The 13,318-nt window shown below is 54.6% G+C and overlaps 1 protein-coding gene across 5 annotated transcripts; it reads left to right on the top strand.

Annotated features, from left to right (window-relative positions):
• Positions 1 to 7: 7 nt before the first annotated feature.
• PTPN7 (protein tyrosine phosphatase non-receptor type 7) lies at positions 8 to 11,551 on the top strand. 5 transcript variants are annotated; one of them, XM_025855034.2, is made up of 10 exons: positions 8 to 266; positions 1,356 to 1,529; positions 2,053 to 2,236; positions 2,542 to 2,623; positions 4,099 to 4,175; positions 5,384 to 5,521; positions 5,936 to 6,046; positions 6,783 to 6,940; positions 8,786 to 8,899; positions 9,800 to 11,551. In XM_025855034.2, the coding sequence occupies exons 2-10, from the start codon at positions 1,408 to 1,410 to the stop codon at positions 9,891 to 9,893; spliced, it is 1,080 nt and encodes a 359-aa protein (XP_025710819.1). In that variant the 5' UTR covers positions 8 to 266; positions 1,356 to 1,407; the 3' UTR covers positions 9,894 to 11,551. The 5 variants fall into 5 exon arrangements, 2 of the variants coding, with proteins under 2 accessions (XP_025710819.1, XP_025710818.1); XM_025855033.2 differs by having other exon boundaries at positions 19 to 266; positions 2,539 to 2,623; XR_003204976.1 differs by lacking the exon at positions 8 to 266 and having other exon boundaries at positions 2,539 to 2,623; positions 9,800 to 9,946; positions 11,287 to 11,551.
• The last annotated feature ends 1,767 nt before the right edge of the window (positions 11,552 to 13,318 follow it).

The raw sequence follows: 13,318 nt of genomic DNA, 5'->3' as shown, positions 1-13,318 counted from the left end.
TCCCCACAGAGCAGGGCCTTAGGCCCATGGCAAAAGTGCTGGGCCACAGCCAGGCCACCCCCAGAGGGGCACAGGCAAGAGGCACCCGACCCCTGGTGGTGGCAGCAGGCGCAGGAGGGCAGCACGCCGCTGGGGTGTGCGTGGGTGGCAGCAAGGAGGGGCAGAGGGAGGAAGCTGGCTTCCTGAAGCCTCCTCAGCCCTCAAAGAGAGACCAACAGACAGACAGACAGCTGGTAAGAGGCAGCCTGGGGGACACAGCTGCTTCAGTAAGTACCTGAATGGGGGGAGGAGGGGCCCTGTGGTCCTGGGGTGGTGTGAGCCCTGGGGAGGTGGGAAGGCATCTCCAAGGCGGGTGTGAGCGAGGCTGCACTGGGAGCTGTAGGGCCTGGCTGGGGAATGGGCGCTGACCTAGCTGATATCCCCGAGGGACACGGGCCAGGGGAGCCGCAGGGGGGCTGCAAGGACAGCAAAGGCCAACCACCCCCTGCCTGCTTCGTGAGAGCTTCTCTCTACCACCCACATCTGCACGGGGCCCACTCTGTCCCCTCACCTCTGTGCCTCCCTGCGGGCTTAGCGACTCTCACACCGCCCCCACCCCTCGGAAGCTGTGAACTGGCTCTGGAAGATAGGGACTGTCCCCCAAGAGGACACGGGCCCCACCACCTCAATGCCCCCTCTTGTGCCCCCAGCTGTCGCCTCACCATGCACTGCTGCTTAAGGGTTTGGTGAGGCCATTTCCTGTGACGGTTACAGAGGCGGGAGATGGGGGGATGGGCAGAGGAGGAAGGAAACACCCCCCCCCAGCCTACCTCCCTGGACAGAGACCCCAGAAGCCAGAATGAACTTGGGCACTGCCAGCAGTTAGGACAGGGTCTACAAGGGTCCCCAACTGGCTCCAATGCTGCGCGAGGCCTCAACCCTCTCATTTCAGAGAAGGCCTGGACTAGAGGTGGTTTCTGTGAGCTTTCTCTCTCCCTTCTACACAGAACACGTCGTTTGTTTCCTCCCTTGCCTTCTCGCACCTGGGCCCCAGCTGAGAGCCCTCTCTGCTCTGGCCTCAGGCAGCCGCTTCTCCCCTCTCTCCCTCCCTCTGGAGTCTTTCCTGCCACCCCCCTCCACCCAATCTCTATGCCTTGTCTGGCCCCTACCCCAACCCCAGACTGCCTACCACCCTGGGTCCCCTTGTAGGGATCCCGGCCTTCCCGCAGTGACAATGACAGCTCTGCTCGGAAAGCAGAAGACACCCCAGTGAAAACAGAGGTGCTGGAAAGCAGGCAGCTGGCCTGGGCTTGGGGGCCTTCTCCCGGCCAGTCGGACAGGCCAGAGGTCAGCTGCTGAGGGGCCCTGTCTTTCAGGCAAACCTCATGGCTGAGTGAGCCTCCCCTGGGCCCTGCACCCCACCCCAGCATGGTCCAAGACCGTGGGGGGTGCTCCAGAGCACAGCTGCCGACCTGGTCTTTGGGGGCAGCCATGACCCAGCCTCCACCCACCAAGGCACCGGCCAAGAAGCATGTGCGGCTGCAGGAGAGGTGAGATCTTTCCTGGGAGAGGGGGGCCTTCCCAGCCCTGAGACCCTGCCCGGTTCCCTCCATCTGCCCCCTCCAGCTCTGACAGCTGGGTCCAGAGGGTCCTCAGCTGTTGACTCCAATCTGGAAAGGAAAATCCCAATGTGTTCATTTGCATGGTATTTGCATGGCATTTGCATGGCTGGGGTATAAAGTTTCACGTCAACTTTGTGCCTGCGCCCCGAACCCTAAGTTGGGCTGAGCAGCCCCTGGAGCAGGGCTGTCTTGGGTCCGGATGTAGGGTCTGAGCTTTAGGGGCCTGGAAGGAATGGGTAGAGGTGGGCAGCTGGAGGATCAAGGCTGCCCTGATCTGACTGACAAAAAAAAAGGCCATATAGCAGGGGCCTGAACCCTTGAATCTCCTGGGCCTCTGGGTCCAGGGCAAGACAAGGAGCAGCCTCCTCACACGTACCCTGTAACAGTAAGAATAGCTAGAGCAGCTCATGCTCCTGGGCGCTCACTGGGCGCTGGTTGCCTGTGCCTGCAGGCGGGGCTCCAATGTTGCTTTGATGCTGGATGTGCGGTCCCTGGGGGCTGTGGAACCCATTTGCTCGGTGAACACACCCCGGGAGGTCACCCTACACTTTCTGCGCACAGCTGGACACCCCCTCACCCGCTGGGCCCTGCAGCACCAGCCACCCAGCCCCAAGCAGCTGGAAGAGGAATTCTTGGTAAGAACTTGGGGTCCCCTCCGAGTCACTCTGCCCCTTCTGAATCACAGACAGCCAGAGAGCACCATACTATGTTGGGCACTGCGGGTATGTCTCTTCTTTGGGCCCTCAGGATTGATGAGAACCCCAGTGCCGGAAGAGAACATCACCCCCTGCTCCCCCTTCTGCCCTCCACCCCATCCAGACCCTACTAAAGCCAGGAGGAAACAGCCAGGACCAGCTCCAGTAGATCGGGGTGGGGAAAGGGGGGGGAAAGGCTGGGAAGAAGTATCGGCTATTCACTCACTTCCTCCCTCTGCCAGAAGATCCCCTCGAACTTTGTCAACCCCGAAGACCTGGATATTCCTGGCCACGCCTCCAAGGACCGATATAAGACCATCTTGCCAAGTAAGAACTGTGGCAGGCATCAAGGGAGGTGGTGCTGTCCCTGGGGCTGGACAGGTTCAGAAGGCAAGACACACAGCCTCAGCCAGGGAGGAGCTCGCTTATCCGGGGCACCTGCTTTCAGCAGAGAAATACCAACGCCTTGCCCTGGCTGGGGGAAGGAGGAGCGAGAACCATAACCACAGTAAGAACACGGCAACTCGCATTTGCAGAAGCTTACTGTGGGCCAGGCAGTGCTGGGAGCCCCTGATGTTAACTCATTTCTCAAAATGACCCCATGAAGTTGACGCGATGCTATCATTACTCCCGTTTTACAAACAAGGCAGCGGAGTCACAGAAAGGTTGCCTAACTTGGCCAAGATCACAGCTTCTTTGGGCTCTTCCTCCGCTGTGGGAAACGCCCAGCAGAGGTCTGTAGCGGGAAAGGCACCATCAGGATGGCTCCCAGAGGGAGGGCTTTGAGCAGCTCAGATGCAGGGCACCCGCAAGAGAGCAGTGACAGGTTTGGAGATGGGAGTCCAGGGGCTGTAAGGGGTTAACCCCTCAAGCTCAGAGGACCCAGGGATCAGCACCTCCCACCTTTCAGAGGCAAGCGTGAGACCCTCACAGATTCTCTCCCTCCCCCCACTCGGAGCAGCCTTGTCTGGCCAACCCACCTCCAGCAATTCCCAGTCTTGAGGCCTTAGCTCACCACCAGCTCCTGTGGTTCCAGCCCTCTGCCCGCAGGGGTGGGTCAGCACTCAGCATCGAAGTGAGAGGGAGGGAGCAGCCCTTGTTCTCGGGCGAAGTCTAACCAGCTGGCGAGAGAGAGAGAGAGAGAGAGAGAGAGAGAGAGAGAGAGAGAGAGAGAGATCCCTCTGCCTGCAATCCCCCTCTGTCCAGAACCAGGCCAGCACCAGGAGAGCTAGTCTCCTTTCCTCACAGGCTAGGTTCTCTGTCCCTGCTTGGATTGGATTTGGAGAAAGCCTTCCCCCTTCGAGGGACAGGCTGACACGCCCAGTAGAGGAATGAAGCCGGAGTTCTGGTCCTGCTTCCCCATTGTGGGATTTTAGGCAAGTCACTCATCCAAATCCCGTATCCACATATTCACCGTCAGAAACAAACTCTTTCTCCATGACATCTCTTTTTCTATTTTGGTACAATCCTGCTTCACACCCTTACCAATCTCAAGGCTAGACTATCTCACTCACGGCCCATCAGGCCCCTGCGGCTCCACTCCCTTTCCTCAACAGTCTGTCCTACATGGCACCACCCAGTTAACCTTCCCCAGTATTCCTTTGATAGTGTCACTCCACTGCTCCGAAACATTCTGTGGCTCCCCATTGTCCACATATAAAATAATTTAGTGGGTCTCTGGCCACCTGCTATACCAGAGACACTGTGATAAGCACAGGAACTCACCTCTTCCTGACCTTGTTGGCATGTGCATTAGTTGGTCCCCTTTTGACCTTTGACCTCTGCTGATTTTTACCTCCTAGATCCCCAGAGCCGCGTCTGTCTAGGCCGGGCACAGAGCCAAGAAGACGGAGACTACATCAACGCCAACTACATCCGAGTGAGTGGCCTGGCTGAGGCTGCCCTGCAGGGAATGGGGGTGCAGGGGCAGGGGGGCTGTCTTTGAAGACATCTGTCCCCAGAGAACGTCTTCCAGCTGTGAATTCCTGCTCCAAATCACAGCTGCCAAGCTGGGGCAGACACTGAAGAGGCCCCGAGCCACCAACCGAGAAAACAGAGCAGATGTTAAGCTGAGAAGATACCAGCCAGTCTCCTTCATGCATGCTATCACTTCATCCCTGCCCACCTTCTACACAGGGAGGAAACTGCATTGTTGAATCCACTCCCGCATACCCCCTCCCCGGGGCTCATCCCTCTTAGCTCTGCTTGGAAGGTGCTCGCACAAATAGGAGCTCTCAGCTTTTCTCTCTCCCTAGGCTTAAGTGCTCCCTAAAGCAGCCCCTCCTTGGTAGAAATAGTTTAACATCAAACTATAGGAGCCAGGGAGGCAAGGTGGCCTCTCTACCCCAGCTTCCCACCTCTACTGGCCCTAAGTAGATGTAAAAGCAGCGCCTCCTAGTGGCTCAAAGTGGGTAGGACAGTGGTCCCAGGTGCCAAGAGGTGGAAAGCTGTTAGCCAAGGCCGGGAGAGGAAAGATCTCTTTGCCGCATCTGTTTGCCACAGAAACTTGGTGAACGGTGGTGAACGGTGGTCTGTCTGGATTTCCTCACCTTGAGGAGCTGAGATTCTAAAGGGGAGAGGAAGGGGTCAGCAAGAGTGTGCTACATCTTGCTACTAAATATATACAAGTAATACATAAAAGTGAAACATTCACTCCACCAATGTTGAACACTGTTTTCTTATTTTGTGCTAGTAGAAAGCAGCAGGGGAGGAAGGGGACACACATGGACAAAGTATTTGGTATGTGCTAGCCTCTCCGTATGCTTTGTGGAATGTAATCTGTATTATATTCCTGCAAGTTAGGTATTATGCCCAATTTACAGATGACAAAGTTGAGGCTTACGGAGGCTAGGTAACCTGCTTACGGTGTCATAGCCAGTAAGCAGCAGAACAGGGATTTGAACCCACGTGTTCCTCCCCCAGAACCTCTGTCCTCTCCACCATGTGGCTTCCAGTGCACACACGTGTGTGTCTCTCTGTGCACGTTCAGTGGCTGTGGCCTGATCCCAGGACCTGCAGAGTCCGGGATTCCCCCAGAGAACTAACTCACTGCTTCCTACCCTTCTTTTTGTGCATCCACCTCCCCAGGGCTACGATGGGCAGCAGAAGGTCTACATTGCGACCCAGGGCCCCATGCCCAACACTGTGTCGGACTTCTGGGAGATGGTGTGGCAGGAAGAAGTGTCACTAATTGTCATGCTCACTCAGCTCCGAGAGGGCAAGGAGGTAGGAGCCACAGTCCTCAGTGAACCCAGAAAGGGCTACATCTTATCCCACCACACATGCCCCTACTCAGGGCAGCTCAGGACTAAGGGCTCCCCTGGGAGTTGACAATACCTATAGCCAGGCCCAGCTTGCACTTCTAGAAAAGTTTCTGAGCTATATGCCATGGGGGCTATCCACAGCTAGAATGGCAGACAGGGTGCGCACTTCACCCGCACATGCCAAGCTCAGGAGAGCCTGCCCCAGGTGCCAAGCCACCAACCGAGAAAACAGAGCAGATGTGAAGCACAGTGCGCAGCCCCTCCAGCAGCGTGGTGGGAAATTGGGAGGGGACCCCACTCCCCTTTCTTCTGTGCTGGCCCCTGCTCCGGCTGATAGACACTTCCCCCTTCTGACTCCCAGCTCCCTCCCTCCTAGAAATGTGTCCACTACTGGCCCACAGAAGAGGAAACCTACGGACCCTTCCGGCTCCGCATCCAAGACACAAAAGAGTGTCCAGAGTACACTGTGCGGCAGCTCACCATCCAGGTACAGGGAACTCAGACCACCTCCAGCATCCCTGAAACACAGGCCCAATCTTCACTGGGAGCCGGGGGTTGACTCATCTAAACCTTCTTGAACACACATCTAAAAGAAGAGCTTGAGGCACAGAAGAAAGAGAAACATGGGTACTGCCCTGGTTTAATAGGGCAGAGCCAACAAACCAAGCAGGAGCCACCGGGAAGGCCTGTCCCTCTGTGCTGAATGGGCCAGGAAAGGAGAGGTGGGGTCCCGGAGTCATGCTGAAGGAGCCCCAGGAAGTCCAGAGAGATGTATGATAACACATGTGAAGTGCTTTAAAATGCCTTCTATTATCATATAGCATTTGATTTAGCATTTGATTTATAGCAAGCATTTCTCTATCAACTCCTTATCCTCCAAGCATCCAGGGAAGCAAACCAATAAGATATCACTGTCTCCTTTTTCTAAGTGAAGAGAATGAGGTTAAGGGACTTTGCCCAAAGTCATGTGCTAGTAAGAGGCAGAGCCAGAGCCAGGACTTGAACTTGGGTCTTTCTCTCCTCCCTGGACGGCATTCCTGCCAGCATTTCAGAGGAGGGAATTGTGGAGTCTGATGAGCAGGAGAAGGGAGAGCTGACCTTGCCTGCTCGGGGTCCCAGACTGTGTCATGGAGTCATTCTAGCCTTGACCTCCTCTGGCCCCAGAGAAGGCTGGCACTGCCCCCTCCCCTGACCCTGGTTCTCATGCCTTGTCCCTCTGCCAGCACCAGGAGGAGTGCCGGGGAGTGAAGCATGTCCTCTTCTCCGCCTGGCCTGACCACCAGACCCCAGAATCGGCTGGGCCCCTGCTGCGCCTGGTGGCCGAGGTGGAGGAGAGCCCAGAGACAGCTGCCAACACTGGGCCCATCGTGGTCCACTGCAGGTATGCACCCTGCCCTCCCTGGCAGCCTTGACGCAGGCCCCTCTTCCCTTGCCACTGGGTCTCTCCTTGGAAAGGGTCCAGGAAGGACAGCATCAGGCAGGCCCAATTCTTCCCAGGATGGGAATCCCTAGGTCACTCAGCAAAGTGCCCTGCGCTTATTCTCTCCTTCATGCAGAACCTGGCCCCGTGGGCCGGACATTCAGGCACAAGCCGGAGAGGGGAAAGACTGTCAGAAAGCTTCCCAGTCTGCTGGGGTGGGAGGTAAACATGGTCCCTGCTGTTGAGAAAGTCGGTTACTCAGCAAATGCTTATTGAAAACCTGTTATTGTCAGGCAGAGTGATAGATGCTAGGGAGACAGTTTGGTTTCTGCCCTGACAGGCTCGCAGTATGACAAGGGCTATGACGGCAGTGTCTGGGGGCATAGAACCAAGTCGCTCGTCTCAGAATTTGGCCAGAGACAGTTTTCCAGGAGAAAGGACATTTAAACCAAGTGACAACCTGAGAGGTGAATTAGCCAAGTGAAGAGTGGAAAGGGGAAGCATTCCAGACAGATAGTATAGTGTGTGCAAAGGCCCCTCGATGACATTTTTATTTTAAAGATTTTATTTATTTATTTGATAGAGAATGAGAGAGAGTGAGCACAAGCAGGGGGAGAGGCAGGCAGAGGAAGAAGCACGCTCCCCGCTGAGCCCGATGTGGGACTCGATCCCAGGACCCTGGGATCATGACCTGAGCTGAAGGCAGACGCTTCACCGACTGAGCCACCCAGGTGCCCCTAGATGACATTTTTAAATGGACACATTGTGGGGAGTAGACTTAGAGGATGGGGATGGGGGCCTGGAGGTCAAGTGGGGGAGGGGAGGAGAGTGATAAGAGATGAGTCTGGAAGGCCCGAGGCCTCATAGGACTGACTAAGAAACTTGGATTTAGCCAAAGGAATACTTGGGCTACAGAATAAGAATCTGATTGCGATGGAGTCCGGGGTAACACAGGGGACAAGCTTACAATAAGGAAACCATTTGGGAGTGCACACCCTAAAAAGAACATAGTGGCAAAAGTATGGACAGAGGCGGGACGCCTGGGTGGCTCAGTCGTTAAGCGTCTGCCTTGGGCTCAGGTCATGATCCCAGGGTCCTGGGATCAAGCCCCGCATCGGGCTCCCTGCTCAGCAGGGAGGCGGCTTCTCCCTCTGCCACTCTTTCTCTCCCCTTCTCTCTGACAAATAAATAAAATCTTCTTTAAAAAAAAAAAAGTACAGACAGAGGGGATTCATGAGCCCCCTCCCCGAAGGTGGCACCTGGACATTAAGTGCTGAGAAGTCCTGTGTGGCTTCTATCAAGAGTTCGGACGAGTCTTCCTAAAGAGGGAGGATGAGAAGGTTTTGAAATAAAGAGCAAGACAGAGCAGAGTGGAGGGCCAGCTGTGGGAAGGACTCAAGGTGGGAAAAGGGGGCTGAGTGTCCGCAGCCGTGGTGACGGAGGAGGTCACAGGGGCTCCGCAAGCCCGGTAAGCACTGATAGCTGGAAACCACTTCCTGCTGCTAAAGCAGAAGACAGCTCCTCGAAATGTCCACGGGGCCTGGAGGGGGACCTGGGAAAGGTTTAGGGCGAGGCTAGTAGGAAATGTAACCTCCTCAAGCGCCAGCTCTAACCTGCGAGGGTACTGCGGCCTTCCTCCAGCCTCATGTCCCCACCCCTAAAACAGAGTGCCCTACGACTTTCTCTGCAGTTTGAGGCCTGGCCCCCATGTTCCCGGGTCACCTGTCTCCCATGTTCCCCACTCGCCTGGCCCCCATATTCCCCAGTCTCCTGTGACCTCCCTGTCCCCTCCCTGGCTGTGTCCAGTGCAGGGATTGGCCGGACTGGCTGCTTCATCGCCACCCGAATTGGCTGTCAACAGCTGAAGGCCCGCGGGGAAGTGGACATTCTGGGCATCGTGTGCCAACTGCGGCTGGACAGGTGGGTCTACGGATGTGGACGGGACCAACACCAGTGAGGAGTAGCCTCCGTGCTTCCTGAGCTCCAGAGCACTTACAGGCACATCACCATCAAGCACCTCCCTCGAGAAAGGAAGGGGCCCTCGGCTTAAAGAGCTGTTTCTTTTGCACCTAACACCCAGGAAAGAATCTCTATCTAGAATTTTAGTTTGGGGGCCGAGAATGAAATATGCCACTCTGTGGGTATCTGTGGATATCTTACATGTTTTTTGGTTTTGTTTTTTCCAAATTCCCTACTCAGGGAAAGGTGGAGGAATAGGGGATGGTTGGTTCTAAACACTAGGTAGACACAGATAATGCACAGAAGCCCACTGGATCTGGAGAGAGGGACCCAGGATGCAAATTCTGCCTTGTATCTCACTGAGCTATCATGATAGTTCTCTGGGCCCCCACGTCTTTATCCAGAAATAATGGCTCCTTCCCCCAGACAGCTGTTGTAAGGAATGAGTTAAATCACTGTGAATGTGTTTTTCGAATATAAGAACCTACTATACACATATATGGAATTATTATATTTACATTTAAGATGGGGAGGAGGAAACTTTGAGGCTCAGGAATATTCCTGGTCCGGCCTGAGGGATCGGGGGCCCAATTCTGCCCCAGGAGCTGATGGGCTGGAGAAGAACAAGTTTCAGTGTGGGCTGTCTCCTCCTCGGCACAGCCAGCCACGGGACCCAGCCCTGAGTATGGGGCCGAGAGGCTGTCCTTGTGGGGAAGGTGTGAGGGGCAGGAAACAGGAGTAAGAAGCCCAGAGGAGGAACATATGAAGTAGCTGACGGGTTCTTTGGGAGAATCTCCCCGGTGAACTATGAAGATGTTTGGCCTGACCCCTCTGCTTGCGGTCTGCATGCTTCCCTCACAGGGGCGGAATGATCCAGACCACGGAGCAGTACCAGTTCCTGCATCACACACTGGCCCTGTATGCGGCCCAGCTGCCAGAGGAGCCCTGCCCCTGAGCCCTGGCGCCTTCCACCAGCCCCAGGTGCCAAAGTCCCCCAGGCCTGGGCAGGTGAGTCTGGGAAAGTGGGCCTTGTGATCTGAGAGACCCCTTGGATGGGCCTGGAGAAGGGGTGCCCCTCAGGGGGCACAGGCAGTCACCGGAAGCTGCATCAGCAAGGACTGGGACCAGACTCTGGGTCTTTACCACTGGCCATTCTTCTGCTTCCTCTAGTAGCCCCAAACGGACACTTGGGGGACCTCCCGTGTCTCTCTGACCTTCGAGCTAGGAGCCGGCATTTAGGACAGAGCTGAGAAAGGAGCCCAGGAGTCCTGTCTTACCCAAAGTGCTCTGTGAGCTTCATCTCTCCATCTAGGACAGGGACATTAGGTGCTTTGCTGCCATAGGGAAAAGTAATCAGAGAAGTTCCCAGAAGCCTCTCCAGCTGTATCTCCTTCCTGGGGCTGGCAAGACAGTGATCCCAAGATCTTCTGCCTGGGGCCTGCCCCAAAACAGCCAGAGCTGGGAAAAATCTGGTCCTGACCACGGCCAAGTTCTCAACATCCCAGCAGTGACTCTGCTTCCTGACCCCACATCCGTGAGGGCCGGATACCCCGCCGAAGAGAACAAGGACCCAGACTACCCCTGTGCCCACACTTGAGTCCCGGGATCAGGCTACAGAGGTGACCTGGCCAAGCATTTGAAACCTCTGGAAGAGGGAAAGTATGGGGACCCCTCAGCGGTCCAGAGGGCTACCCTTACCTCTATAATTTCCAGCCACTCACCCCAGCTACTCCCTAGGGAGGCCCAGCATCCTCTGTCTTCTCCTTCCATGACCTCGGAGGATCCCTGGGTAGAAGGAAGTACAAAAGAACAAGGAGTGAGGGAAAAACAAAGAGCTTGGCCTGATTTTAGAAAACCAGTCCCCCGGCCCCCACCCCCTGCATTTGCAGAAGGCACCTGGACAGCCTGGCTGCTTCCACGAACAATTGGGTGAACGCATTCCATGCAGACCTGGGGCCTCAGACTAAACTGGGGTCCCTCATAGTCTATCCCAGAGAACAGACTCCCTTCATCATCTCAGTATCAACACAATTTCCAGGGCACCCAAGATCTATCTCAGGGCTCACCTACACACCTCCGGGAAGACATCTAAATCCTTCGTCCTTGAAACCAAGATGGGCTGCCTGTGGCGATGAAGGAAGGCATCATCTCTCCAGGCACCCAGCCCCTGGGGTCTGCTTTGGCTGATGCCAGTTCTCTGCGGAATCCCCCAAGGAGCTGGGTCCTGGAGAACAGCTGAGCCTCCTCATTCATGACATCTCTTCGGAAGAACCCACAATGTTGAAACCTAAGTGAATTTTCTTAATGCTTCTGCTTGGTCTCACAATGGAATTCCTCCTTCCTTACAGCCCTGGGAGTGGGCTCACCTGCAGCAGCACCTTGCCTAACCCCTATGGGAGGCACTCACAGCTTGTGACCGGGAAGCTGGGCAAAGAGTTCTCAAGCGCCTGATCCTGCCCTAGCTCACACCCAGCTGGGAGGAAAGCAACTGCATGAGCATGGGCCCAGAGGCTCCCCTCCCTGGCACTGTTGCCCCAACCCTGTTCTAGAACTTAGAGAGTATAAGCTCTGGAAAAGGAACCAAGTGGGAGAATAAAGGCTTTTTGGATGACATTCCTTCTTTCCATCTTTTTCTCAGGCCTCCGGAGCCTCTTTATAGCAATAGAGTAAGAATCCATAGGCCAGGAATAGGCTGCAGATCCTTATCCCAGGATATGCACATTTCTAGCTCTTCTTGAGACATCAAAGTGACACTGGGGGAGTCAGTTTAGGAAATAGGGCAGAGGTGTACCCTAGGAGCTAGATAGGGACCTATTAAGGGGCAGAAGCTAGAAAGATGATACTTTGTGATCCCTCCACTTTGGCCACTGTCTGATCATTTGGGGTCATCTTGGGTATGTTTGAGGGATATGGCTTAGGTCGACAGTTTATGCACTTTTAACTAGAACAAGAGACTACGTGTGAGTACATTTGAAAACCAAATACTGGGGTGCCTGGGTGGCTCAGTCGGCTAAGCGTCTGCCTTCCACTGGGGTCATGATCTCAGGGTCCTGGGATCAAGCCCCGTGTGGGGGGCTCCCTGCTGAGCAGGGAGTCTGCTTCTCCTTCTCCCTGTGCCCCTCCCTCCCATTCATGCTCTCTCTTTCAAATAAATAGATAAAATCTTAGGAAGGAAGGAAGGAAGGAAGGAGGGAAGGAAGAAGGAAGGAAGGAAGGAAGGAAGGAAGGAAGGAAGGAAGGAAGGAAGGAAGGAAGGAAGGAAGAAAGCCAAATACTAAGGAGCACCCATCCTAGGTCGGGGCCTGCCCTGAAGCCTGGGACCACTGGGGAACAGCCAGCCCTGGGGTTCTGCAGGCCCTGTGGCAACATCCTCTGAGGCAGGCGGCATCTTGGCCTGCCCTACACCTCCCGCCGACAGTTCTCCTCCTTAAGAAAACTTTGGCTTTCACCAAAACAGGCCAACTTTTTTTTTTTCTCTTTTTATTTTTATTTGCCTTTATTCTGCAGAATTTACTCCCGGGCCATAAGTTTTTGTTTCTTCAGTTTCTTCTGGGATATCTTTTTCTTCTGTGCAACCTCCTCTTCTGGTTTAGGAACAATCTGCTCTTTTTCACTAAGGATCATCTCAATGTGGCAGGGAGAGCTCATGTATGGGTTAATCCGACCATGAGCCCTGTACATTCTACGCCGCATCTTGGGGGCTTTGTTCACCTGGATGTGCTCAATGACCAGAGAATCAACATCTAAACCCTTAAGTTCAGCATTACTCTCTGCATTTTTAAGCATGTGCAGTAAAAATTCAGCACTCTTCTTGGGCCACCGACCCTGTGTCCAGCCCCACTGTTTGGCCTGGGCACACCTACCAACTTCACCATTGTAGCGACGTAATGGCACACACTGCTTCTGTAAAGTGACGTCTTTCAGATTCTTGGTGGCTTTTCCGATATGCATACCCTTGATGGCCTGGGCAGTTTCACGTGTGTTCTTAAAGTGAACACGAAGATTTGAACCTCTTGATTTACATGATTTCGTAGGGTTTTCTGGGTCAAGCGAATAGCGAACCATTTTCAGAGGTCACCTCAGGCCGCTTAGGGGGAAGAGCAAAACAGGCCAACTTTTTCATCCACCACACATCTTCCTCTCTGGAAGCCGCCCCCACCCCCAAGCAGGATTTTATCTGTGAATTATGGCGATACTAGGGAAAATCAGCATCAGCCTCAAACAGCTATTTCACTTAGGGCCAGTGGCTTCCTAAACAAGCAGTTCAGGTAAACTGTGGTTAACAAAACAAGATGGAGTATTAACACACCCAAACCCGGTTGTTACTCTCCACTGGTTAGGATTTGAGAGGATAAGACTCAGTCCCCAGAGATAATTCAG

This window comes from Callorhinus ursinus, unplaced genomic scaffold, assembly GCF_003265705.2.
Source record: "Callorhinus ursinus isolate GAN/ISIS: 27379988/994484 unplaced genomic scaffold, GSC_fseal_2.0 scaffold57, whole genome shotgun sequence".
Taxonomy (NCBI): Eukaryota; Metazoa; Chordata; class Mammalia; order Carnivora; family Otariidae; genus Callorhinus; species Callorhinus ursinus.
The sequence above is the reverse complement of the archived record's forward strand: the minus strand, read 5'-3'. Positions and strand labels throughout refer to the sequence as shown.